This window comes from Camellia sinensis, chromosome 7, assembly GCF_055761805.1.
Source record: "Camellia sinensis isolate YWXY chromosome 7, ASM5576180v1, whole genome shotgun sequence".
NCBI lineage: Eukaryota > Viridiplantae > Streptophyta > Magnoliopsida > Ericales > Theaceae > Camellia > Camellia sinensis.
Window position 1 is genome coordinate 178,153,103 of NC_138967.1, and position 27,727 is coordinate 178,180,829.

The 27,727-nt window shown below is 45.4% G+C and overlaps 1 protein-coding gene across 1 annotated transcript; it reads right to left on the bottom strand.

Annotated features, from left to right (window-relative positions):
- On the bottom strand, positions 1-27,727 carry LOC145796320 (uncharacterized). The gene is made up of 4 exons (XM_082881407.1): positions 27,260-27,727; positions 27,079-27,177; positions 26,570-26,871; positions 1-160 (listed from the first exon to the last, which is right to left on the bottom strand). The coding sequence occupies exons 1-4, from the start codon at positions 27,368-27,370 to the stop codon at positions 1-3; spliced, it is 672 nt and encodes a 223-aa protein (XP_082737533.1). The 5' UTR covers positions 27,371-27,727.

A 27,727-nucleotide genomic window follows, 5' to 3' on the forward strand; every position in this document is an offset into this window, starting at 1 on the left:
TCAATCATCGGAGGAGATAGACATTTTAGTCTCGTTGCCCAAGGATATGTCATCCAAATCATTTTGAATTCGCTCATTTTCACTATCATTTTGTCTTCTTGTAAGCGCATGCATGTGATCTCTGGATATCATCAGTGCCTCAACTATTTGAGGTGAAAGCCTGCTCCAGTAATTGCTTAGTATTCATCTACCTGCACTAAAAGCTATTTTCGAAGCAACTGTAGAAATAGGAATTGTTAATTTATCATGGGCCATCTGTAAAACCACAAGCCACATAGTTTCATTTTGTTTCCACCATTCCATATTATCAAAATCATCAGAAGCATCCGCTGACGGGCTTTCCAAATAAAGTTGTAGTTCAGAATTACTTACTGTAGACTGCCCGAACTTCCTCCACGCGCCTCACCTCTTCGGAAAGGGCGCGAATTAGGTTCCTAGTTACTACAGTTCGGACTCCTGTCACGGTTCTGAATCTAATCTCACAAAGTGCAATGTAAAATTGATAAATCACCAAAGAGTCCAATCCGGCAAATCATTTTGGAAAATCCGATTTTGAATAAAAAATGCCAAACTGGACTACTTTATCAAATTACAGAGTCGCCACCTAAATGTTTTGTTTTGGAAAATTTAGGAAACCCTGACTCGTGCCAAAGGCCACGTGTCCGTCATTACCAAAGTTGCCTCGGCTCGGGAACTTGGGTACGAGGGGGGAAGGTCATGAAATGAGCACCCCCGCTCGCCCGATCAAAGAATTGGCCTCTACTAAGCATAATATGTTGTTTTATAGACACATGTGCTCTTATTCTGATTCTTTAGCTAATTTTACTATGTGATGCGTGCATCATATAAGTATAGACTAAATCACAAGAATTGGAACGAATCAACTCATGTTTGTTTTTGAAAATGGTTTGAAAATGCCACTCGCAAGTGGGCTAAAGCGCGGATTTGCCACCCTTGGGCGGGCTTAAAATATGATAATTTTTCCACTTCGCAAAGTGAACTTAAAACTCACTTTTGATGAATTGCTCCAATTCAAGCAATAAAGCCTCCATCCACAGACATTCATGAAATTTAGCATTTAAGCAAATAGCCTCATGGCAAGCATGCTATCAAGGCAACACTCACACTCATGCAAGTATGCTAAAGCGTAAACACTCACAATATACTCTGAGCCAAAACAGAGAACTAGTTAGAAATCAATACATGATCCTAACTATACAAGATGCCTAATGCAACACATACAATAATGCAACTAAATAGGCTCGGCTATCTAAGATGGCATATGAATGCAACACTTGATAGCATGCTTTTAGACACGTATTCAAGTAAGTGTATTGAAATACAATGCAGTTTGAATGATGCGCCGAGCCCAGTGCATGCAATACAAATGAATGATACAAACATGGGAGCATAAGGTATGCTAATTGAAAATGATCCCTAATCTAACCATTGAAAGCGGGTAAATAAAAAGGAGAAAGACGTGGGGTTAGAAGACAGGCACACACATGCGCACCCTTATTACAATATTGCTCTCGCGAAGGAGGGTCCAAACAAATAAGCTAACTAGCTACGCTAATTACGCTGATTATTACAAACCAACTAATTAACTAACTTAGCTAATTAATTATTACAACAATTGAAGTAACTAGCTAATAATTACAACAATTGAAGTAACTAGCTACACTAAGCTAATTAATTACAAACCGAATTAATTAATTAAACACTTAACTAATTAATTACAAGACGACTAAGCTAATGAACTATTTAGCTAAGCAATTTAAATGAATGGCCTCGGGAAGCGAGAGAGATATGCATGCTCGATTGTGTCCTCCCGAAAATCCACCACCTTGCCTCTAGATGCATCTGTTTGCATATCTTTGGACCTCTGAAAATTGTGCCGACCTCCAGATTGCTTCTATTTAATCTCAAGAACACACTAATGGTTGATCGGCCATAATTGGCGGCCATCGGCCAGCACTGGAGGCTGGTTGGCTGTCTTTGGTGGCCGGTCGGCTAGGATATATGGCCGGTCGGCTAGGATATATGGCCGGTCGGCTAGGATATATGGCCGATTGGCCACTACTTCCCTGAAATTCCTCATTTTGTTGCAATAGAGAGCAAACAGAGGCATGACAATGTATTTGTAAGGAAATGAGTGTACTGCTGTAGACGTCCCCGAACGTCCCGGGAGAAATGAATCTCGTTTCGTTCGTTTTGGGCTCACTACAGTTCAGGACTCAAAATTGTCACGGTTATAAATCTGAACGAAAGAGTCCAAATTCGGCAAATCGTTTTTGAAAACAGATTTTTTGTAAAGAAGTGCCAAACATGGACTGCTTTGCCAGATACAAAGTCGCCACCTAAATATTTTTTATGGGGCAATTTAGGAAATCCTGACTTGTTTGTCTAAGGCCACGTGTCCGTCATCATCAAAGTTGCCTCGGCTCGGGAACTTGGGTACGATGGGATGATGTATGCTCGGTTCGCCTCGCTTGGAAACCCGGTACCATGCCACTGTTGCCTCTGTTTACACTGCCTTGCTCCTCTGAAATTTATGAAGGTTTCCAGAATCCTTCTGAATCACTCCCTGAGTGTTGTGGAATATCACCGGCAATAATTCAAATCCATTGGCCATGGGAATAGGCTTATCGACCAAATATTGAACCACCGGCTGGACACTGATGGTCGGTCGGCACCAAAAGTGGTCGGCCGGCCATTTCTTCCTACAGAGCCCTGTTTTGACAGCAGCAGAGGACAAACAGTGCATGGTATGGAATTTTCAAAGCGATGTGTGCATAGCTACTCTCCCTATCATGCTATGGGCTCAAGGGAGTTTGGTATTTGACCTTCGGACCACTAATCGCGCATTTCAATGCGTGATGGTCCAAGAGGTCAAGTATGCATTTCAATGTGAATGAATGCAACAAGACACATGAGTGCTACACGCCCTATCATGTTAAGATCAAGGACATTGGCGACCGAGGATTGATGCGCGTTACGTCACTTTGAGTACGAACGCCCTTCATTCCTCATGCTTGGTTTGACACCCCAAACCAAGCAAAATGTAATGCAAGTATGCAATGTGACTCAAGTATGCAACATGTCTCAAGCATGCAATATGGGGCTAAGGTAACAAACATGCCAAGTGCAATGTGCCAAACATGTAAGATATAATGCAATGCAACCTATCATGCAAACTAGGATATGGAATGCAACTAGCTAAACAACATGCAAACGCGCAAAGGTGAGACAATGCAAGCATGAAACCAAAGTAATGCAACATATCAAAACATGCAATGGTGGACTTAAACCGCAATTGGGAGACCTCAGCCCATCCCAAAACAATGGCCAAAATGATGGGTGAAGGCAAAAAAATAAAATAAAATGCAAAGCAAACAAGCTTACTAATTGGTCCATTACTTAAACCACAATGCACAACCTTTAAGCATGAGTGAAATGCGATGAATATGAGGATATGGCATTATAATAAACTTTGAAATCTCATGAGGAGTGATGCCAACTCAAACAAAACATGCAAGTAAGGTATGCAATAGGGCCCCAAACTTTAGGCCAACAAGGAAGTTCAAACCATAGCTATGACAACCAAACCCCAAAGGACAAAAATGACAAAAAATAGTCCTAGGGCATTCCAAAATAAGACTAGAATACACATGGAACATGGTCCAAACATGCCAAGAAATGGGCCCAAAACAAAGGGCATTCCAAAGCCACAAAAGGGAGCATTTCTCTACACCCACCCCAACCACACATGGCATGGATTATGTGATGAAAAACTGAGTTATAATATGCCAAAATAACCCCCAAAACTCACTTAGATGACCTCTAAATGATTTGAACAAAGAAGCATACACCAAGGCCCAAACATGGAGCATAAGATCACATCTCTTCAAGGCATTGAAAGGGTAGCAAATGCAAGCATATAAGCACAAAACATGGACTGAAATGGCATAATAAGTGATTCCAAATCACTGAAATAGCCTAGGTAATGCAAGCTAATGACTCACACACTCAAGGCTCACGAGCCAAAATGCAAAGAGGCTATACCAAACATGGCAAACATGATCAAATCAGCACCTAACAGACCTTAAGCATGATGAAATACGACCAAAAGCTTCATGAAGTCAAGCTAGAACATGCAAGCATGGAGGTCTAAAGGCAAGATGCATTTCTAAACAAAATGAAAGAATACAAGGCAAGTACATTATGCATGCAAGGGGTCAATGAACCAACATAGAACAAAGGTAAAACATGCTAAATAAACTCCAATAACCTCTGAGACAAGACCAAACAAAACTAAGCATGCATGCTACCTTTATGAGCCAAAAACATGAACAAATGAGACATAAAGGGAGAGGGGTGTCCCTCCCCTATGCAAGACTTCAAAACCTCTTCTTCACCACTGAAAATCCTCTGGATTTCAGTGGTGAGAAGGCCAATGCACAAAAGTATTCAAAGCTCAACCAAAGAAGGCACAAAAGGGGCCAAACAAGGCCTAAGAGGAGGAGGTCGACCCCAAACACAAAAGAGACCTTAATGAAACATCTTAAGCATGAAAAATCAGAGTTTTATCAGTTATACACAAAGCTCAAAACAGTATGCAAAGTAGGTTAAAAGCTAGTGCAAGATTGGGGAATATAAAGCAATAGTGTTTACCTTTGAAGAACACTTCAAGAACAGCAAGTCCAGCCCCCTTTTTCTGATCAAAACCAACTCAAAACTCCAAGAACAAACTCTCAACACCTCCAAAACCGAAATATGGTGTAATACTAGGTGTCTTAGTGCAAAACTAAGAACAAAACACCCTTTTAGGCCCTCTAACACATACAAATGAAGAGAGAGAGGGAGATATAGAGAGAGAATGGTGTATATATGCTATATAACTCTGATTTTGCTGAACCTCTCCAAAGGAGAGGAAGGGCCCTCTTATATAGACAAGGCAAAGGCCTAAGCTTCCAAGAGAAGCTAAACAAAAGGGGTCAAGGCTTCTTAAAGAAGCTAAGGCTAAGGGGCCAAGGCTTCCTGAGGAAGCTGAGACAGGGGTCCAAGCTTCTTGAGGAAGCTAAGACAAAGGTCCAAGCTTCCTCAAGAAGCTAGACCAAAAGGGTGCAAAGGGTGCAAATTCCTCCATACACGTGTATGAAGGACAGGTCTGTGCACTCCAGCTAGCACAACTAGTATGCACAATGCCTGAAAAAGGCAAAAAGGAGGTATCGGCCAAAAAAAGAGACAACCGGCCAAATAAATGGTCGGCCGACCACACAAAAAGGCCGATACACCTAAGAGAATGTCGACCGACCAAACATTTGGTCGGTAGAAAAAAAAACAAGGCCGGTGGCATCATGCCACGGCCGGTGCGTTTCAGGAATGGCTAACAGGCCTCTTCCCACCCTCAGAAGCACAAAACACAAGTCCTTGGTGCAAAACCAAGCACAGAACAGGCAAGTTAAGAGATCTTGAAGCAAGGCGCGCGGCTAAGGCCTCCGGGAACTCAAAACGAACATGAACATGGATGATCACCGAGCGTTCAAATGGTGACGTCCAAGTCTTGAGGACGGTCAAAAATGGGGTGTCTACAACTGCTGCACTCCTTATCATGTCTCAAGCTCAAAGGAGCATAACACTTGGCTCTCAAGCCACCAACCAAGCATTCTCAATGCATGATGGCTAAGAACCAAGCTTATGCAATGTTAATGAATGCACAAATAAAACTCGAAGAGCCTTCACCCTATCATGCATGATCAAGGGTGTCGGCGACCAAGAAATGTAACACGTTTCATCACTATGAGTATGAAATGTCCCACATTTCTTGTGTTTGAATTAACGTCCAATCCAAACACATGCAATGCAAACAACATGTTTTATCTTAGTCATGTTTTACTTGGCTCATTTTTGTTTACACATTTTAAGTTACCAATTAATCCCTTAACCGGTTAAGTCCAATGTGATTGCCCTCTAATGAGAGAGGGGTCAACTGATGGATGGTTCCAGACATGAGAGAGTTCATGCCTCTGGCTAGGAGGAACCCTCAAAAGAGAGTTAATGCCATTGAGCATAAACTCTATCTCAAGCTTAAACACAACCTAAGGCTAACCAAGCCTCAAAGCAAATTGAAGAATGAAGAAATGAGGAAGGTTGCAGACGTTAGTGCGGAAATGGCATGACAAATAATGCAACAACATGCAAGCAACACATGTACAACATGTTAAGGGCCAAAAACATCAAAGCTAGTGAAGTGCATTACACTAGAAGCATGCAATATCAAGCTCAAAAGGGACTAACAGTCCAAAATAGTCTTAAAACACCCTGAATGGAGTTCTAAAACATGCTTGAAGTAAGCCAAAAATAGCTATGTTCAGAGGCCAAAACAATAGCACATGCTAGGCAATTTAGCCCAATTGCACTATAAGCATACAAAGCAAAGCTCATATGATCAAACCAGCTCAAAAAAGAGCTTAATCATGCCAAATTAGTAGCTAAAACATGCTGGAATTGAAGCACAAGTGGCAAGAAAAACATGCTCATGTGTTAACACACAAACAAGGCACAAAGCACAACTCTCGAAAGTAATGAAAAAGTGAAATATGTGAGAGTGTGACAAGGGTGTATGCTCTGAAATCACAAATAAAATGATGTTATTCCATGCAAATAACTCAGGCAAAGCATGCTAGAGGCCTTAAAACACAAAGCTAGTTAAGGCATTTACTCTATAGCTATACAAAACATGAGCCATACGACCAAGACCACTCAAAACAGTCCTAAAGCATGACAAAACAAAGCCTAAAACATGCTAAGATTAAGCTAAGTTAAGCCATAAAATCATGCTACTTTGTAATGCTAACAAGGCATGGAATTGAGAGACAAGAAGGGGAGGCCACCCCCTCCCATTTTGGACCTCAAAACATGGTTTTTGTCACTGAAAAAACCTCTGAGTTTCAGTTGTAAAAAGGGCCAAAAAGTTTGGTTTGAAAGCCTTGAAAGATTGCACAAAAGCTATACAAGCAAAGGAACAAAAGGGAGAGACAACCTGTCACGACCCGAACCCGCCCCCGTGGGTTAAGGACGTAACCGGCCAGTAATCATGAGATTACCTACGGCCTCAAACTGTTCTAAACGTATTTTAACAGAGTTAATGGGGGCCAAACGGAAGCAAAATTAAAAACTTTGTCCATAGAGCCGTGCTTATATGCACATCAAACAAACCATACTCAGATACGTTAATAACTCACATCAAAAGTACAGTTTCACAAAATTCATTACAGACAGGATCGTCCAAAACGAGTCAACCTATAACAGACTATGTACAGACATGCACTAGGTCCTTGCCAACAAGACAAAACATAGGTACATAGTAAAAGGGCAAGGATGGTCTCATGCGCGAGGCACAAGGCTGACTCTCCCAAAACTCCTGTTGTTCCTAGCAGACTTCACTGGGGCTGGGTTTGGACTTCCCTTGGCTCACCTACAAATACATGAATGAGCGTGAGCGATAGCCCAGTGAATAATATCAAATATAACAGTTACATAACAATATGTAGAACAACATGCTCCAAACGGCCTTGGGCCCAATTCATACTTCTGTTTAACAGCAAAATATATATAACTATACGAAATGCAAGTCAAGTAACTGTAGTTCCAAACATTCTGGCCTTTGGCCCATCCGGGTTTCCATTCATGGCAAAACGGCCTTCGACCCATTCATTCATGTCAAACGGCCTTTGGCCCATTCATTCATGTCAAACGGCCTTTGGCCCATTCATTCATGTCAAACGGCCTTCGGCCCACTCTTTCATGTCAAAACGGCCTTTGGCCCACTCATTCATGTCAAAACGGCCTTCGGCCCACTCTTTCATGTCAAAACGGCCTTTGGCCCACTCATTCATGTCAAAACGGCCTTCGGCCCACTCTCTCATGTCAAAACGGCCTTTGGCCCACTCATTCATGTCAAAACGGCCTTTGGCCCACTCATTCATGTCAAAACGGCCTTTGGCCCACTCATTCATTTATTCTTGTCAGACTTTTGTCCACAATCCCAATTAACAACTCATAATATTTATAGGGGAATAACAATTGGACATTGACAAGTTTTCAAATATTGATATTACTCACAGTGATCGGCTTATGGATGCGCCCTGGAGCTTGACCCTACACATTTCATGAATACAAAAGGGTCACTAACAGTTCAATCCGTTCTTTAATTCACATATTCCTCTTTAGGCTTTGTTCTTATCTCATTAACTCATTTACAATGCTTAACACATGCCTAAGAGTGCTTACAGGTGAAAGAGAACGGAAAACGAATCACAGAATGCATGAACAAAATTCCAGGAAACAGGGTCCCCGCTCGGGCGTAAACTTCTCCGCTCGAGCGGACCCTTAAGGCCTGCAAAGTACTGGTTGCACGAAAGATGCGCTCGAGCGTGGAATAGAGCGCTCGAGCTGAAGGTCCGTCTACAAAAATCCACGCTCGAGCGTGAAGTGTCCCGCTCGAGCGAGCATCCAACTCTGCAAAAATGCTGGGAGCACGATTTTCCCGCTCGAGCGGCCATTACCCTGCTCGAGCGGACCTCAAAAATCTGGGTTTCCCAGATCGTGTTCTTGAGCTCCAAATCAGTTTTCCATCTACATTTCTTGCATGCAATGGTTCAAATTACACATTTACACATGCTAACATGCTACTAATGCAAGATTACAACATTAGGAAGCTCAATTACATGAATTATCTACATGCATGTCCCAAATTATCTCAAACCCATCATCAACATGCTCAAATTCAAACATTCAAGACTTATACTCCCATGATTTGTACATGCATGTGGGAGATGCTCATCATTCTCAACTTAGATGGTACAAATGGTGACTACAACATGAGCTTTACCCAAAACTCCACATGAATCATGTGTTTCAAGCTCAAACATGCAAATTCAAAGTAATTTCTTACATGCATGAGTTCTAAGACTTCAATCTCAACAAAAATCAACTCATTACATGTTCTTGATCACAAACAACCCTTGAACTTACAAATTACAAGTAAGAGTTCATGAAATCACTTACCTAAGAGCTTCAACACTCAAGCTCTAGCCAAATCTTGAGCTAGATCTTCAAATTCCCAAGTCTTGAGCCCAAATTACACAAATCTCTCCCTTTTTCTCTCCATGGCCGGCCTCTCTCTCACTCTCAATTGTCTAACTCAGATTTTGAGTTTTAAGAGAGCTAAAGGAGAGTGCAATACAAATATACAACAAGCCCCACTAACAAATATTTTAATATAAAATAATGGGGTACTTAATTTATCAATTTAATCAGTTTAAATTGACCAGAATCAAATTTCAATTAAATTTCACCGTAGGCCCTAAAAATTATGCCAACCACAATGGCGTAATCAATTTCGGGTTCCGTGGCCGATAAGGCCCTCAATTAAATTTCCAAAGCAGACTACTCAAACAGATATTCCTACGATGAACAGATAAAATTTCAAACCACATATTTTCACATAGTGGAACACAAAATCATATCAAAATACATAATCACATCATGTTAAGGACCAATTAACATACTACGGAACAGGGGTGTCACACAACCTCCTAACACAAAATAGGCCTAAACCACCATTTTAGGATTGAAAACCAGATATTTTCTCAGTTCAAAACCACCCCAAAAATAGTGTAGAAAGATGGCAAAACAATAGTGCACAAATGTAGACACCCCATTTTTGACCGACCTTAAGACTCAGACGTCACCGATTGAGCGCTTGGTGATGTTGCATAATGTGTTTGTTCAGAAGTTTTAGAGTCGCGGCCGTGAGCCCTGCCTCCGGACTTCCGAACCCTTTTCTGTGCCTTGTCTCGGTTTGCGAGCCAGACTCGGTTTTCTCTGTTTCTTTTCCCGAGGGAAGGGAGAGGTCCCGTAGACCGTCTCTCAAATGTCCGTAGGCTACATTTGGTGGCCGTAGGCCATTTTGCCCATTTCGGAGTCCGGTTCCCGGTTTTCGGAGCCGTCAGGCCGTGTGCCTCGGTTCGGGACCGCTTAACCATCTCCTATTGCTCTGATTTTTGGCATACATCTTATTTCATCCCTTTTGAGGGACACTGGGGGTTGAGAAACCCACTTCGAGGTCGAATACCATTTTCGGTGCTTAACAGCCCATTTTCGGGACCCCGAACTGCGTGTTTTGGCCCCGGAACATTCGTTTTGCAACGGTTTTCGTTCATTTTTGGCAGGTACCTCTGTTTTATCACAAGGAAGGTCACTGAAGGGTGGGAGGCCAGCAATTGTTGCAATAACCAGTTATCTCTCTTCTGGAGCCTCCCGGCGCCCGTTTTTCGCACTTCCGGGCTAATGTTGAATACCTTGGAGCTAGTGTTGCCAACTTTCAACCACATATTTGTGATCTACACACCTGAGAGGCCCCTAAAAGTTGGTGGCCGGCCATTAAGGTCACCTGACCCTTTTGACCCCTTTCTTCCGGGCTAATGTTGAACCCCTTGGACCCTTTTTCTTGAACTTTGAACCACATATCTATGATGTACACACATGAGAGGCCCCTAAAAGTTCATGGCCGGCCAATAAGTCAACTTGACCCTTTTGACCCCCTTTTTCCGAGCCATTGTTGAACCCCTTGGGCCCACTTTCTTGGAATTTCAACTACATGGTTGTGTTGTACACATATAGGGGTACCTCTCCAATAGCTGGCCGGCCAGAAAATCACCTTGACCCTTTTGACCCCTAGCCGGCCGGCTAGGGGGTGTGGCCGGCCGGCCACCTCTAGCAAAAGTGTGAGGCCGGCCTGCTTCCTTGCACTGTGTACTTTACAGCTGTGGGGCAATATCCCCCAGATATTTCCTGTATCCGGGGGATATTTTGTGAGGGAGTTTTACCCTCCTTTTCCCCCACCTTTACACCCCCTTTTTGATCCTTATAACCAGCTGGTGGCCTCCTTTGCAAGGGTTAGAAAATTTACTCTTCAAGCTTCCATAGCCAACTCCATCTTCTTCCTTCTCAACTCTTCAAAAAACCCTAACTCCCTAATCATCATTCCTTCTACACCACCAAGTTCTACCACCACCATCTCATTTCCAGCAACAAGGAAGGATTCTTGAAGGCTAAAGAAGCTGCAAATCCATCCAAAAAGCAACAAAAGTTTGAATCTTCAAGGGTAAGTAACACTTTTACCCTTTTGACCCTTTTTCTTGATCTATTTCTAAACCCCACTTCTTTTTGGTTTCAAGCTCCGGCCCTAACTGAAAAGGGCCATCTTTTGAGCTCATCTTCACTTCTCATTAAGGGCTCAACCCTGTTTGAGCCCTCCATAATATACTTGCTTCATTGATCATCTTGTATGTCATGATTTTGCATGCTATCTTTGGCCCATGAGAAATCTGTTTTTGAGCATGTTATAAACTGATATAAGGCTTATTTTGAGCCCCTCTTCAACATTGGAGAAGGGCTCAACATTGTTTGGTGTTTCCATGTGTCACTTGTAGTTATATCCCCTATTTGGCCCCATTTTTGCATAAATTGATAGCCCTCTTTGCTTCTGTTTTTGGCTCTTGGTCCGAACTAAAAGTGGCCTTATTTTGGCCTATACTTCATGTTTCATTCACACTTTTTTTCTGTTTGGTGATTATTTTATATACTTCATGTTATAGCACCTTTTGAGCCTTGTTTTGCATCACATTTTTAGCATGTTTGTATACTGATTTGAGGTCTGCCATATACTGTAAATGTTCATATGTTTGGTCCATCTTCAGTGTTGTAGAAGGAAATTTTTCAGTTTGAGTTTTTCTTATACCACTTGCTTCATTAACCCTCTTTTGGCCCCTATTCTTGCATGCTATTATTCCCTTACTTATACTTGCTGTTTGGCCATGTTTATAACTGTGAAAGTACATATTTTGGGACTGTCTAGCTTCTGTCTTTGCATTGCATGTCCATATTGTGCATGTTTGGCATAGCTATAGCCCATTTCGGGTGCCTAATGTCGCATTTCGGGACATTTCCTTGCATTTCATGTCATTTCGCTTCATTTCGGGACTATTTTCCCCCATATTTTAGTGCTGAAATTCCATTAGTATGCTTGCATATCATTTTTGCCATATTTCATCACATTTTAGCATTGCCTCGGTTTGCGTGCCAGTGTGCACGCATTTCGAGGCACTTCATTTTCTGCCATCGGCATCTTATGTGAGTGCGGCTGAGGCTCACTCATGTTAGTATAAGTCCATTTGTCATTTTTCATGTCATTTGCATTGCGTATGCATTGCCTCGGTTTACGTGCCAGTGTGCACGCATTTTGAGGCACTTCATTTTCTGCCATCGGCATCTTATGTGAGTGCGGCTGAGGCTCACTCATGTTAGTATAAGTCCATTTGTCATTTTTCATGTCATTTGCATTGCGTATGCATTGCCTCGGTTTGCATGCCAGTGTGCACGCATTTCGAGGCACTTCATTTTCTGCCATCGGCATCTTATGTGAGTGCGGCTGAGGCTCACTCATGTTTGTATAAGTCCATTTGTCATTTTTCATGTCATTTGCATTGCGTATGCATTGCCTCGGTTTGCGTGCCAGTGTGCACGCATTTCGAGGCACTTCATTTTCTGCCATCGGCATCTTATGTGAGTGCGGCTGAGGCTCACTCATGTTAGTATAAGTCCATTTGTCATTTTTCATGTCATTTGCATTGCGTATGCATTGCCTCGGTTTGCGTGCCAGTGTGCACGCATTTCGAGGCACTTCATTTTCTGCCCTCGGCATCTTATGTGAGTGCGGCTGAGGCTCACTCATGTTAGTATAAGTCCATATCATGTTTTCATGTCATTCGCATCGTTTTAGCATCGTCTTGGTTTGCGTGCCAATGTGCACGCATTTCGAGGCACTTCATTTTCTGCCATCGGCATCTCATGTGAGTGCGGCTGAGGCTCACTTATGTTGGTATAAGTCCATTTGTCATTTTCACATATCATCGCCTCGGTTTGCGTGCCCGCGTGCATGCATTTCGAGACACATATCATTTTCTCGGCTTGCGTGCCCGCATGCGCGCATTTCGAGACATATCATTTTCTCAGTTTGCGTGCCCGCGTGCGCGCATTTCGAGACATATCATTTTCTCGGTTTGTGTGCCCGTGTGCACGCACTTCGAGGCATATCATTTTCATTGCATTCGTGCATTTTCTCGGTTTGCGTGCCCGCGTGCGCGCATTTCGAGACATATCATTTTCTCGGTTTGTGTGCCCGTGTGCACGCACTTCGAGGCATATCATTTTCATTGCATTCGTGCATTTTCTCGGTTTGCGTACCCGTGTGCACGCATTTCGAGGCATCTCATTTTCATAGCATTGAGTATGTTAGGATTGTATCTTAGTTGTATTTCATGCATATCATGCATATTGCATCGTGTCCGGAATAGGAGTTAGTCCGGGCACGGGAAACGAGGTGCATTTCGTACTCCGAGTGACGGAATGCGTCTCAATTCCCTAGTCACCGACACTCCGGATTATCCATGATGGAGTTAGGTTTTAGCTGTAGTTTCATGTGCATTCATCCTATATTGAGTCGTGCATTTCGACTCCTCGGCCATCATACCTCGGTATGCGTGATTGGTGGCACGAGGATCGAGACATGCATATATCTGTGCAAATACATTGCTATGCCCCTTTCCTGCTCTCTGTTGCAGCAAAATCAGGAATCAGCAACTTTCCGGGACTTGGCACGCTTTTCAAGAATAACAGGTGTAAACAGAGGCTAATTGGGACATTCCGGTGGATTTCCGCGCAAGACAGTCCGGACATGCATCATCCACCAGAAGCAAGGCAGTCCCTGGCTTGCACGCCAGTCTATTTGCTTTCTAGTTAATTCATTAATTAATTAGAATTCTGTAATATTTTGGACTGTCATATTCTTTTATTCGGGACTGTAATATTTGGACTGTATTATTTATTCGGACCCTCCGAGTGAGGGCATAACTGTAATAAGTGTGCGTGAGTGTGATGTATGTCTTCCAACCCCACGTCTTTCTCCCTTTTATTTATCCGCTTATGATGGTTAGATTAGGGCATATCTAAATTAGCATACAGTATGACAGCATGTTTGCATTCATTCATCTGTATCGCATGCACCGGCTCGGCGCATCATACTAACTGCATCGTACTTTCAATTCCAAATTGAATACATGATAGTTGTAGCATTTCATGTACCATCTTAGAATAGCCGAGCCTGTTATAGTTGCATTTTGCATGTGTTGCATTAGGCATTTCTGTATACTTAGGGTCATGCATGATTTCTAATACAGTTTTTGTTTTGGCTTGGAGTACTCGGTAAGTTCTATGCTTTAGCATCCTTGCATGTGTGTGAGTGAATGCCATGTATAGCATGCTTACCATGAGGCTATGTGCTTATGTGATATAACTGCCTGAATGCCTGTGGGTGAAGGTTAGGTTATCTGAATTGGAATAGATCATCAAATGTTTCAAGCCTACCTGCGGGTAGCAAAACCATTTTCAAAAGCAAGCATGAAATGTTTTGTTCCAATTCGGGCGACCCGGTCTATATTTATATGCTGCGAGCATCACATAGTAATCTAGGCTAATAACCGGAATAAGAACATACAATGTTTTCAAAAATTGATATCATGGTTAGTAGAGGCCGGTCTTTGACCGGGCGAGCGGGGGTGCTCACGAAGTGACCTTCCCCAATCGTACCCAAGTTCCCGAGCCGAGGCAACTTTGGTGATGACGGACACGTGGCCTTTTGGCACCGAGTCAGGGTTTCCTAAATTTCCCAAAAATAAAATATTTAGGTGGCGACTCTGTATCTGGCAAAGCAGTCCATGTTTGGCACTACTTTTTCAAAAAATCAGTTTCTCAAAACGATTTGCCGGATTTGGACTCTTTGGTTCAGATTAGGAACCGTGACAACAAAATCGAGTCCGAGCTGTAGCGAGGTCCCCCGCGGGCTTGTTACAGTTTCTGGCGACTCTGCTGGGGACTTAGAGAACTTGACTCGAACTCATGATATCTGTTTTTGACTACACTTGTGTGTTTCTTTGCATTGCATTTGCATTGGTGCGCCTAGGACACCGTGTTTGCCGTCTGCTATTCCTGAACGGTTTGCCGGAGGCTTGTCTTGTCAAGGCATGACCATAAGGCTGACCGGTTGTGGGCTCTGCCAGTATGGGAACACAAACCCCGGTTTTTACCGGGGCACCCTCTTTGACCATTCGACCTAGTGCATATTCGGATCCATAGTGACCATTCCAAATTAGGACAGGTTGCTTACCCGTTTATAGGTTGTTTGAAACCGTTGTGTGCGTAATGAAACCCTAGTTCCTGACACAATAGGACAGGGAAACCCTACCCCAACATAGGGGTGTTTTGGCTCTCACTTATCTGTTATGTGCTTTAGAGTGCGTCTCTACAGGAATGCATGTATCAGTATATGAGTTTGGGCATCAAGCCTGCGGGCTTCAGTTCAGAATTGTCAGTATCAGGCCTGTGGGCATCAGATCAGTATATGAGTTTGAGTATCAAGCCTACGGGCTACGGTTCAGTATTGACAGTATCAGGCCTGTGGGCTTCAGTTCAGTATTGTCGACATCACGCCTGCGGGCATCAGTTTTGTATTACGGGTATCAAGCCTGCGGGCATCAGCCAGTATTTGAGGATTAATTATCTGCGGATATCAGATTTTGTTTCAGGGAACAATGATACAGGGATAATAATCAGTGTTCGAGGCCAGTGTGTATTTCAGCTTATTGACTGTGTGTTGATTATGCCCGACTGTGTGTCTTGCATTTTATTTTAAGCTGTTATGCTGTCCGTTTATCTGTTTATTTATTTCCTTTTCGCTTTATTTATCTTTTGCTAGGTCAGTTTTAGCACGATTGCTTCCAACCCAACAGGCATTCCCCAAGCACCTTGGACACGAGGTCGTCGACTCCACCGATCTGAGGATCTAATCGACGGACAGCCAGTGTTCCGTTCTCTACCCCCTGTTACCAGAAGGAAGCCGAAAAGGCGCAGTACGTCAGAACAGAGATTGTCAGAACAGTGGGTTACTTTATCAGAGGACTACAGGACTGAGGTCTCAATTACTGCTGTAGAAATAGACATACCGGTTAGACAGATGGATCAACCGAATACATCAGGGATGGAGGCTTTGATGCGCCAGATGCAGGAGAGTATGAAGCAAATGCACGATGATGCCGCCCGTCAAGCGGAATTCTCCAAACAGCAGGCCACAGTCATGGCCCAGCAGGCTGAGTTGATTGCCAGACTGCAACAACAGAATACAGCGTCTCCTTCACAAACAATCCCTCCTCCGGCAGGAGCCCCAATACCTGAGCAGGCACCTGTTGTTCAGAATATTCCTCCGAATACCCAGAATACTGTACCAACTGTCCAAATTTTACAAGAGGACACGAGTCTTCCAACGGGGCCGGCTCCGCCCCCGCTTCCACCACAACTGTCCAAGGTCCATACATCCAATCACCCGGACTCTCCATCCGAGGTCGAGGTTGATCATACGGCTCTGAAATTGAGCAAACTGGAGAAGCTCTTCAAAAAATCCCAAGGGGCCAAGGCTATGCCGGATATCGGAGATGGGTATACCGAGGAGGCCGTGACACTCCCCGATAGGTTCAAAATGCCACAAATAGACCGTTTTGACGGGACCGGCTACCCCATGGTCCATATCCGACTGTTCGCGGACGTCTTGCGGCCAATGGGCCTAACACGACCACAGAAACTCTCACTATTCGGCCGAACCCTGTCAGGTGTGGCCTCCTATTGGTACGCAAGATTACCAGATGAAGTGAGGAAGAATTGGGATGAGATGGCTGAGGCCTTTGTCACACAATATTCATACAACACTCAGATCGAGATCACAACCCGTGATCTTGAGACGACGAGACAAGAGTCCAAGGAATCTTTCTCGGACTTTGTGATCCAATGGAGGGCAAAGGCGTCAACGATGACTTTAAGGCCTACTGACAAAGATCAAATTCGGATGATTGTGCGCAATCTCCACCCGAAATTAATGCAGAGAATGATTGTACTCCCCTTTCCTACTTTCGCAGATTTACATGATATGGGGGTGCAAATAGAAGATGCTATGAGGCAAGGTCTGTTTGACCAGGACAGAGAACAACCGAGGAGGACCTTCAATCGCAATAACAATGCAGGCCCGAGCGGCGCTGCAAATACGAGAGCCTCGGAAGTTGGTATGGTCACCACCACTCCCCCTCCCCCTCCAAGACCTATGACTGCCACACCCTTTTCCGGCGCGTCCGGAAGCAACACACAAGCCAACAACCGATTCCAACCACGAGGCCAAAGAACCTTTACCCCACTATATATGCCTCTGACCAAAGTTCTAGGAATACTGATCAAAAAGAATCATTTGAAACCCCTAGAACCAAAGCCATTACAGAATCCACTCCCCCCCTCTTACGACCCATCAAAATACTGTGCATACTACCAACAACACGGTCATGACACCGACCGCTGTTACAGATTGTGTCATGAGATCCAAGATCTTATTGACAAACAAGTGATCGCACCTCCTGATCAACCCAATGTCACAACCAACCCTCTCCCATCACATAACCAAGCTCCTCCTCCCAAAAGAATTAACTTTATCCAGACTGGGGTCGCATCTTACGATCCTAGCATCTTTATTACGCCCACCCACCTACCCAAGCCGGAGGTGCTCCTCCCCGATTGCACTGATTTCTTGTGCATGGTAGACATCTCCAAAACCCAACCAGAACCGATGGTGGTGACCGGCGAAGACGGGGCAGGGCAGATTTTGGGAGGAAATGAGATTGTTGAATCTGAAACTGGACAGAATTTTGTCGGGGGAGCCTATGATCCAAGCAAGCACATCCTATCGACGAGCCGAATTGGGCTAAGTGTAGAATTGCCAGAGACAGGAGAGCTATGCATGATCCGGGGGGATAGATCTGGGCTATGGGCAGATGAGCTGACAGCTGCAGGGGAGGACTTTGCCAACCTGCAACTTCTTGATGACCAGGAACTGGGGGAGGCGTCAATTAATTGGTATGATTATGAGGAATCAGAGGAGGCCACGGGATGGCTCGAAGATCAACCGGATGGAGTGGGGGAAGCCCAATCAGAACAGAGCCCGGCAGGGGCAGAAATATCAGTTGTGGCCGGAACGGCCGAAAATCAAGTTGTATCGCCGGAGAGCGCCGGTGTAGAGAATTCCGCTCAGGACATGGGCATTACGGATGTAGGAACTGTTGAGCAAACGACTGTACTGACGCAGTTGGAACAAGGAAAATTTGAGGAGGCTGAGAGAATTAGAAAAGCAAAAGGCCCTGAGGGGATTGAAAGTGCCGCGTGCACGAAAACAGACAACGCTGCGAGCATATGGATAGAGAGCGCTGAGAGTGCGAGTGGACCGGAGCCAGACAGGTGTCTGTTGGCTGCCGGTGGAATGTGGTGGGAAGATGACGACTTGTGTCTTGCCCACACGGATGAAGACTGGGGGAATAACCAGCCGGATGATACTTGGTACCTCGATGAGGTTGACCATATGACAAGAAGTGGGCGGTACTTCAAGCCCCCACACCTGGACCAACCCGAGGCATCCGGGAAGGACAGAGAAGCGGAGAGACAGAAGGAGAAGCAGATTGAGGATGAAGCTGTGCTGAAACAATTAAAGAAGATACAAGCAGACATCTCCATCTGGGGACTGCTAATGGCATCACGAGTACACAGAGAAGCCGTCCTATCTGCCATGGACAAGTCCAAACTCTCCATAGACACCACGCCTGAACAGCTGGTTGGGCTGGTTTTTCCGGGAGGAGGTTCCCCGGCATTAACCTTTTCAGACAAGGAGCTACCGCCTGAGGGCACAAACCATAAAAAACCTCTCTATATTTCTGTGGAATGTAGAGATAAGTGGATACTGGTGGTACTTGTTGATACCGGGTCTGCGATTAATGTCTGCCCGACCAGAACGGCATATGCAATCGGGTTGAAGCCCGTAGACTTCGTCCCAACCACCCAAGTGATCAGAGCATACGACAATACCAGCAGAGAAGTGATGGGGACTGTTAAAATTCAAACCAAGGTTGGTCCAGGACAACACGGTACCGAATTTCATATCTTGGATGTTCCTGCAACCTTTAACCTACTTTTGGGGCGACCGTGGTTGCACCAGGTCAAAGCAGTCTCTTCCACTCTACATCAAATGCTAAAGTACCCTCACGGAAAAGGGGTAGCGATCGTTTTTGGGAATTCATCAATCCATCCGCCGCCGGAGGTGTCTACACCTGTCTTGGAGATTGAGCACGGCACGGAGGATGTATTTTTATCGGGATTCACTTTGGCCGAGGCTCAAGTGGTGCAGAATGTCATGGCTGCGAATGAGGGCATGTATGTTAGTGCACAATCCATATACCTCATGAACAAGCTAAAGCATACCCCTGGGATGGGATTAGGGAGAAGTGGCCGGAAAAGGCGTCTCAGTGTTGGCCAAAGTGCCACACAACCCTCACGCCTTTGGACTGGGTTATCTACCCACTAAAGAAGACTGGGTGAGGAAAGGAAAAGAAATGGCCGGAAGGGCCAGGGCAAAGAAGGCCGGGAAGCCATTTGATTTAATGCATAGGCCCATCTGGGGTACCCTAAATGGACGTTTCGTCCGGGAGGGGGAAGATTTTCCATTCTGCGGCTTCCCGGAGCCATGGCTAAACGCGGAGGGGACGCGCGTGCCTGGTTTTGAAATATTCTTTGACATACAATTATCTGGGGATGACGTTGCCGAAGCGCAGACAGACCCACCAACTGAGGTTGAGCAATGTGAAGCAGTGGATCCTGAGAGCACAGAGCTTGAAATGGGGGTAGCACTGAGTCTACTATTAGATCCTCCGATCGGCCAAGAGTGCTTGGGGGATAACTCTTCGGTTTCTGTGATTGGAGATGAAATAGCTGCAGGCTTTCCAGCGCCAATCTTGGATGCATCTATCGCACCTTCTCTCATCTGGCAATATGAAGAAGGCTTTTTATCTAGCAGTTCCGGGTCAGGTAGTGAGCCGGAATCTGATTCTACCGAATCTTCTGCGTCGGAATCAGATTCTAGCTCGACTGAGTCTGAGTCCGGTATTCCTGGGGGTGATAACCCGGATACCACAGTCCTGTCTAGGTCGTCTTTTTCATTTTCTTTTGAGTCTGTTGTAACAGAGGAATCTGACGGCTTGGAAGTATTTAATGAGAATGATGTGGATGTGGTTTCCGAGTATTTTTCTGTGCCTTTGATTTATTGCTTAAATCAGGATTTTCAAAATTTTGATGAAAACAGCGAGGAAGAAATTCCCCCAGTTTTGCAACGATTAATTGATCAAGAGCAGGAGAGATTTGTTAAACCTTTAATGGATGAAATCACTACTGTGAATGTTGGTACTGAGAAGGACCCGCGGCTGGTCCAGATCGGGTCCACGTTGTCTTCACAAGAGCGCGAGCGCTTAGTCGCTTTATTAAAAGATTTCAAAGATGTTTTCGCGTGGTCCTATGAAGACATGCCTGGAATCGATCCTGAGATTGTACAGCACCGGATCCCTCTTGATCCAGAGGCCCGCCCTGTCAAACAGAAACTCAAAAGGATTCGCCCAGACTGGGCCCTCAAAATTAAGGAAGAGGTCACCAAGCAAATTGACGCAGGGTTCCTGCTGGTATCTGAATATCCAACTTGGTTGGCCAACATAGTTCCAGTGCCGAAGAAGGACGGCAGAATTCGGGTCTGTGTAGACTTCAGAGATTTGAACAGGGCCAGTCCGAAAGACGACTTCCCTTTGCCGCACATCGATGAATTGGTGGACCTCACGGTAGGACATGCCTTACTTTCGTTTATGGATGGTTTCTCAGGCTATAACCAGATAGTGATGGCACCCGAAGACCGGCAGAAGACTGCGTTCACTACCCCGTGGGGGACATATTGTTATAGAGTGATGCCATTTGGGTTGAAAAATGCTGGAGCTACGTATCAACGGGCAGCGACTACAATATTGCATGATATGATCCATAAAGAGGTCGAGGTGTATGTGGACGACATGATTGTCAAGTCCAAAGATAGAGAGGGCCACTACACCGCCTTACAAAAATTCTTTCAAAGGATCAAAGAGTTTCGGCTGCGGCTGAATCCCCAGAAATGCACGTTTGGTGTTACAGCGGGGAAGATGCTAGGGTTTCTGATCACACAAAGGGGCATCGAGGTCGACCCTTCCAAAATCAAGGCCATCTTAGAAATGCCACCACCAAGGACTGAAAAGGAGGTGCGAGGCTTTCTGGGTAAAGTGCAATTCATAAGGCGGTTTATTTCTAAATTAACCTTGACTTGTGAACCACTTTTTGGCCTCCTGAAGAAAGGAAAGAAATTCCAATGGGACGGCCGATGTCAAGCAGCTTTTGAGCAGATCAAAGAGTATCTACAGAACCCGCCCGTGTTGTCGCCGCCAGAGCCGGGGAGACCGTTGATATTGTACCTTTCGGTAACTGAGACTACCATGGGCTGCATGCTCGCGCAGGAGTCAGAAGACAAAGTGGAAAGAGCCATCTACTATCTGAGCAAAAAGATGCTGGATTACGAGACCCGCTATACGCCGCTGGAGAAGGCTTGTTTGGCCTTGGTATGGGCAACCAGGAAGCTGCGGCACTACCTGTTAGCCCACTCCGTAATGTTGGTTTCGCGTTTGGATCCCATCAAATATCTCTTCGAGAAACCAGCACTTACGGGTAGGCTAGCTCGTTGGCTGCTGTTGCTCTCCGAATTTGATTTGAAGTATATAACGCGCAAGTCAGTAAAAGGCAGAGCGGTAGCGGAGTTCCTTGCCGACCACCCGGTTGAGGGGGATGAAGCGGTTGAGTATCTATTCCCAGATGAAGCTATTCTACACGTCGAAGATGAAACTTGGACGATGTACTTTGACGGAGCGTCAAACCAGTATGGGTATGGGATAGGGGTGTTGCTGATAGCGCCTGACGATTCCCGTATCCCTTTAGCATTCAAGCTCCGGTTCAAGGTTTCCAACAATGAAGCAGAGTATGAAGCATGTATTGCTGGCCTAGAAGCAGCCCTGGAACTAGGGGCAAGACGAGTGGACGTCATTGGGGACTCGAACCTCGTTGTGTCTCAAGCAAAAGGAGATTGGAAAGTCAAGGAGGAAAGGATGATAATCTACCACCAAACCTTAGATTTGCTAATTCCTCGTTTTGAAAAGCTAAAATTCACCCACCTCGTAAGAGAGAACAACAGGTTTGCAGATTCACTAGCAACTCTATCTTCTATGATAGACATTCCGTCCGGAGTCCGGATGCGTCCAGTCATTATTGATCAGAAGTTCGTGCCAGCATACGAGTCAATTTCCACCATAGATGAGGTTCAAGACGGCAACCCCTGGTATTACGACATCTGGAACTTCTTGGAAAAGGAGACATATCCACTAGGGGCAAATGCCAAAGATAAGAGGGCTGTCAGAAGAATGGCTGCTCAGTTCGTTATCTGCGGAGAAAATCTGTACAAAAGGGGCCATCTGGGAATGCATAAGCTCTGTGTAGAAGCTGAAGAGTCAAAACGCCTGATGGAAACCATCCATGGGGGGGAGTGCGGTGCACATATGAATGGAGTAATGCTGGCCAGAAAGATCCTCAGACAGGGCTACTACTGGTCAACCATGGAGGAGGATTGTATTAGCTTTGTTCGGCGATGCCACAAGTGTCAAATTCATGCAAACCGCATGAACATCCCGCCGTCAAAACTGTACAACATGACTTCACCATGGCCTTTTTCAGTCTGGGGAATTGATGTGATCGGAGCTGTTACCCCGAAGGGGTCAAACGGGCATGAGTTTATCCTAGTAGCGATAGATTATTTCACAAAGTGGGTCGAGGCCCAATCATACGCGGTGTTGAAGGCATCGCATGTCGCAAAATTCATCAGAAACAACATCATCTGTCGCTACGGGGTGCCAAACGAGATAATTTCAGATAATGGTTCCCACTTCAAGAAAGAAGTGATAGACTTGTTGGAGAAATACAATGTGGCTTTTCACAAGTCATCTACATACAGGCCGCAGACCAATGGAGCGGTTGAAGCCGCCAACAAGAATATCAAGCATATACTACAGAAGATGGTGGAAACCTATCGAGATTGGCCAGACAAGCTGCCGTTTGCTCTGTGGGGCTATAGGACTTCAATCAGAACTTCTACTGGAGCAACTCCATATTCATTAGTCTATGGAATGGAGGCTGTTCTACCCATTGAGATTGAGGTTCCGTCGTTACGAGTATTGGCTGAATGCCAGATAGCCGAAGCAGATTGGCAGCAAAGCAGATTCGAAGAACTCATGCTCTTTGATGAAAGAAGACTGAAAGCATTGTACCACATCCAAGGCTATCAACGCAGAATTTCCCGGGCTTTCAACAAGAAAGTTAAGTCCAGGAATCTGAAAGAAGGAGATTTGGTGCTCAAAGACAACCGAGCTCCCATCCACGACCTAAGGGGCAAGTTCAAACCCAATTGGACTGGTCCTTACATCATCAAAGCTATCTGGTCAGGTGGGGCTGTGGTTCTGATGGATCTAGATGGCTTGGAGTTCTCACAACCGATCAATATGGACAAGTTGAAGAAATACTATCCTTGAGAGGCTCGCTAGGCCGAAAACCCGAAAGGGCGACCTAGGCAAAATTCAGGGCACAAAAAAATAGAAAATATAAAAACTGAGCTCGCAAGGTTGAAAACCCGCAAAGGGCGGCCTTGGCAAAAGTTAGAGCGCAAAAGGAGAGTGAAAATACTCGAGTGAACCTTAGCCTGAACTACGTAAGGCTTGATTCCCATCCTTGGGATACGTAGGCAGCTTCACCTTGAAGTTCAGTCATAAACTTTTTCCCGATCAACTTTGTCCATCTTGATCATCTCAGTCATCTCTATCCATCAGCATTTATCGCGATCTCCGGTACAGTGCTGTTCAGACTAGGGGCAACTTTCCGTTGCCGCGACGATGCAAAGTTACTCAGACAAGGGGCAACTTTCCGTTGCTATGAAGTGCCGCATTGTTCTTCAGACTAGGGGCAACTTTCCAGTTGCAGGGATCTGGGGTTGTGCATTTCAGTGACAGATCTCCGGCGTGTCCAATTCTGATCCACATCGAAAATAGTTTTGAAAAGTTTTACTGAAAATTGACTTTGTTCAAATCAATCTTTTTATGACTAAGACCATTTTGGGACCAAAAGTGGAAAATTTTCAGTACCACAACTTTCAATTTCATTGATTTCAAAATTGAGTTCTCCTGCTCTTGCATTACAATCGAGGTTGCTTTTTAGTACATTCATAAAGAAAACTTGAAAATGCTAAATAAGCAATAAATTTGGGGCATAGTTGAATCAAGTATCTCTGCGTTCCCCCCCAGAGCTGGATGGAGCATCTGATGCCAAGCTGGGCCCAACCTGTGCCTCCTCATTGAGCCAATCCACGCACTCATCGGACAAAGTACAACTGAAAGTGGAAGCAGGGGCCAGGAGCTCTCTAGTCCTCCATGCCGTGGCATATCGGGCGAGCTGTGCGCCCCGGATCGGGAAAGCGGCTGGGTACTCAATCCCCTCCGGTGGACAGGTCTGATCATGGCCAGACTGACGCAGGAACCGGAACGGAAAATAAAATACACAATGGGTTAGACCAATCAATTGGATCCCAATCAGCTGGGACATACTATAGCTCATTGCCGGGAGGTTGAGCCAAGGACAACGCCAAGCAATGCCGTCTGCAGACAAATTGCACATCCAATCGAACCACCACCTTTCGTCAAGAGCATTGACTAGGCGCTGTCGAAAGAAGTAACCTCGAGCTGAATAAACAAGGCAAGAGTCCACAACCTGCAACTTATCCATTAACCATACCTAGGGGAGGGATGGAAAATGAGAGAATAAAGAATAGAGAGATGTACGATGAGAGAAAAGTAAGACAAGGGTTTTGTGAGAAAAACCGAGCTTGAGGGCCGAGTGATGTGAGCAAATACATATATGTGAGGTCGGGTGGGAAACATTACCTGCAGCAGCAGTGGACTCCCGGCGAACCTAGTCGCCTCCCGGCGATAGACAGAATCTAAACCCATCAATGTCTCGGCCAAGGTCATGGCAATACAACTCTTCCCTTCTCTCAAACCTTGGGCGACTTCAATCAGGCGAATGCTAGCCCAGCCAAAGCCCGAGGAAAGCAGAAAGTGAGACAACAAACATAAGCAGAGGGCGTGTTGCCGGAAACCCTGCCAATAATGGTTGCTGCGGTCACCGGCGTCGGAAAAACGATGGATCAAGCCGAGGATGTCCAGCTCTCCACTGCAGATCAGAGATCGAGCGTCATGCGCTGTGAGCCCACACATCCGCCCTAAAGCCTGGGCGTGACCAAAACGGAACTGGGGCAAGATCACTTCAGAACACTCAGACTCCATCAAAACTTGAAAATCTTCGAAAGTGGGACACATCTCTTGGCCGCCGAAGCTAAAAACATGTGTCACTGGATTCCAGAACCTTGCCGCGGCATGGAGAAAAGGAAGCTGTAGCGGAGTACGGCTTAGCGTGAATAGTGCATTCAAGCCGAAACCCCGGAAATTCAGCTTTTCCGAGCCATCTAGAGAAGAGATCCAAGATGTGATATTTTCTGCGAGAAACGCCTCCATCTTTGCCTAAAACTAAGATGAAATGAATGTTCCCGAAGTTGAAGCTTTTATAGAAAGAAAGACACTATTCACGGGGACACGTGTCAAAAATCTGATGGCTGCAGGACAGAATGGCCGGCCAGCCACTTTTTCTGGCTGGCCAGCCATTTACTTTTTCAGAAATAGTTGGCCAGCCATTTACTTTTTCAAAAAATGGCCGGCCGGCTCCCGGGGATGGCTGGCAATGCTGCAGTGTATCTCCTTGGCCCTGTTTTACTCTTCGAGGGAAAGTTCCAAGCATTTCCATGCAACGGGAAAGTCACAAGCCTTCATCTCCCTCCGTTTCGGATGTGTCCCGATGCCCAGATCGTCAGAAGTACACTTTGTTTTTGTTGAGTTTTGTTTATCGAGTTGTTGCATTTTGCTTATCGAGTTGTTTGTCGAGCGGACGTGTTTTGTGTTTTTGAGTCATTGCTCTCTGTTTAAGCAACCTTTGTTAAAGTCTTGTTTATTTACGTTGTTGCATTTTGCTTATCGAGTTGTAAACTTGCTAAAGATTCTGTTATATCTTAGTAAGTTGAGTTGTTTAGTCTGTTGCGTCGGTTCACTACCTGACTTGGTGATTACACAATGCACATTTCCATTCAATTTCATTTTTGTGCAAAATAAATTGATGCGATACGATGCTAAAAGTTTAAAATACTAACACCCTTTCAAAAGCTATTTCATTTCATCATGCTTTGCAACAAACAAAGGTACAAGTTTTACAAAAAATAAAATTGCCTAACAATGTGCAAAGTGCTACAAACTACTAGCAAAAAGAAAAATAAAGCAGGAAATAACAACATCAAAGTCCTCGGGAGCGGGAACGAGAAGCACGCCTTGTCCTCTTCTGCGGGATAATCTCTGCACTGTCATCATCATCTGAGTCGGAGCCTCCCTCCTCAGCAAATGTCTCTGACTGACGGTCGGTAGCCTCCTCCTCCTCCTCCTCAGCCTCCACCTCCACAACGTGAGCCCTGCGTCTGCGGACGGGCCCTCCTCGAGCTCCTCGGAAAGGCCTAGATGGCCCGGATCCTCTGGAAGGCCGAGATGGCCCTGCCCCCTGAAAAGGCCCAGATGGCCCAGCTCCCCAATGAGGCCCGGATGGCCTGGTCTGCGACTGACCGGACCAGGAAGGCATCTGAAAACAAAGAATTCAATTCAAATACATCAGTCCAAATATATACATCAGATGCAGATACAAGCAGAGGCTACATGAAGTGAGTGCATGTAAGTACAGTGTATAAGTGGGGTGTGTGTCAGATGTGCTCTACACAAAAGGTCTATCGATGCAGTAGAAATCAGCATGTCATCAGAAGTATGATAAATGCCAGAAAACTGAAGGTACCTGGATGCCCGCGACAGACAACTGTGCCTCCCTACGCAGGACCATGCCTTCGAGTGTGGCCACCAGCCCAACCACCTCCTCCATGTATCCTCGCGATGGCTGCAAAAATGAGTTCATAATCATCAGTGAACAGAAGAGTGTCTAAACATCTGAATGATGAATGAAAAGAAGTGGAGCATACCGGCGGTGAGTCCGGATCAATGGCGTATCGATCACTGGGCATCGGAGGCTCTAGTGGAATCAGAGTCGGAGAGCTAGCCCCGTACTGCCACGCCATCAACTCAGTAGGCATATCTGGCTATCCGACATGAGGATGAATCGACGGAGTCGGAGGAACCGGTCTGCTCCCGCCTCTAGATGTGCCAGCCCTGCTAGAAGAAGGGACGTCTGTAGCTCGAGCCCGAGCCTGATCCGAGGATGACGTACCGGCAGGCCTCATCATCGGGATACGAGCTTCCGTCAATGGAGGCATCAAGTATAGGTGACGGTAAGTGGCGTAGTCCCCCTCCTCAACATGCAGTAAAGCATCAGTGCCCAGCATGGCGCCGACTACCTCTGAGTAAGAGAGTCTGTCAGCGGTCCGCATACTGGCTGGGGGTACTGCGGGAATATCCTGAGAAAGATACCCCCATACCTGGCGCAGAAAGCG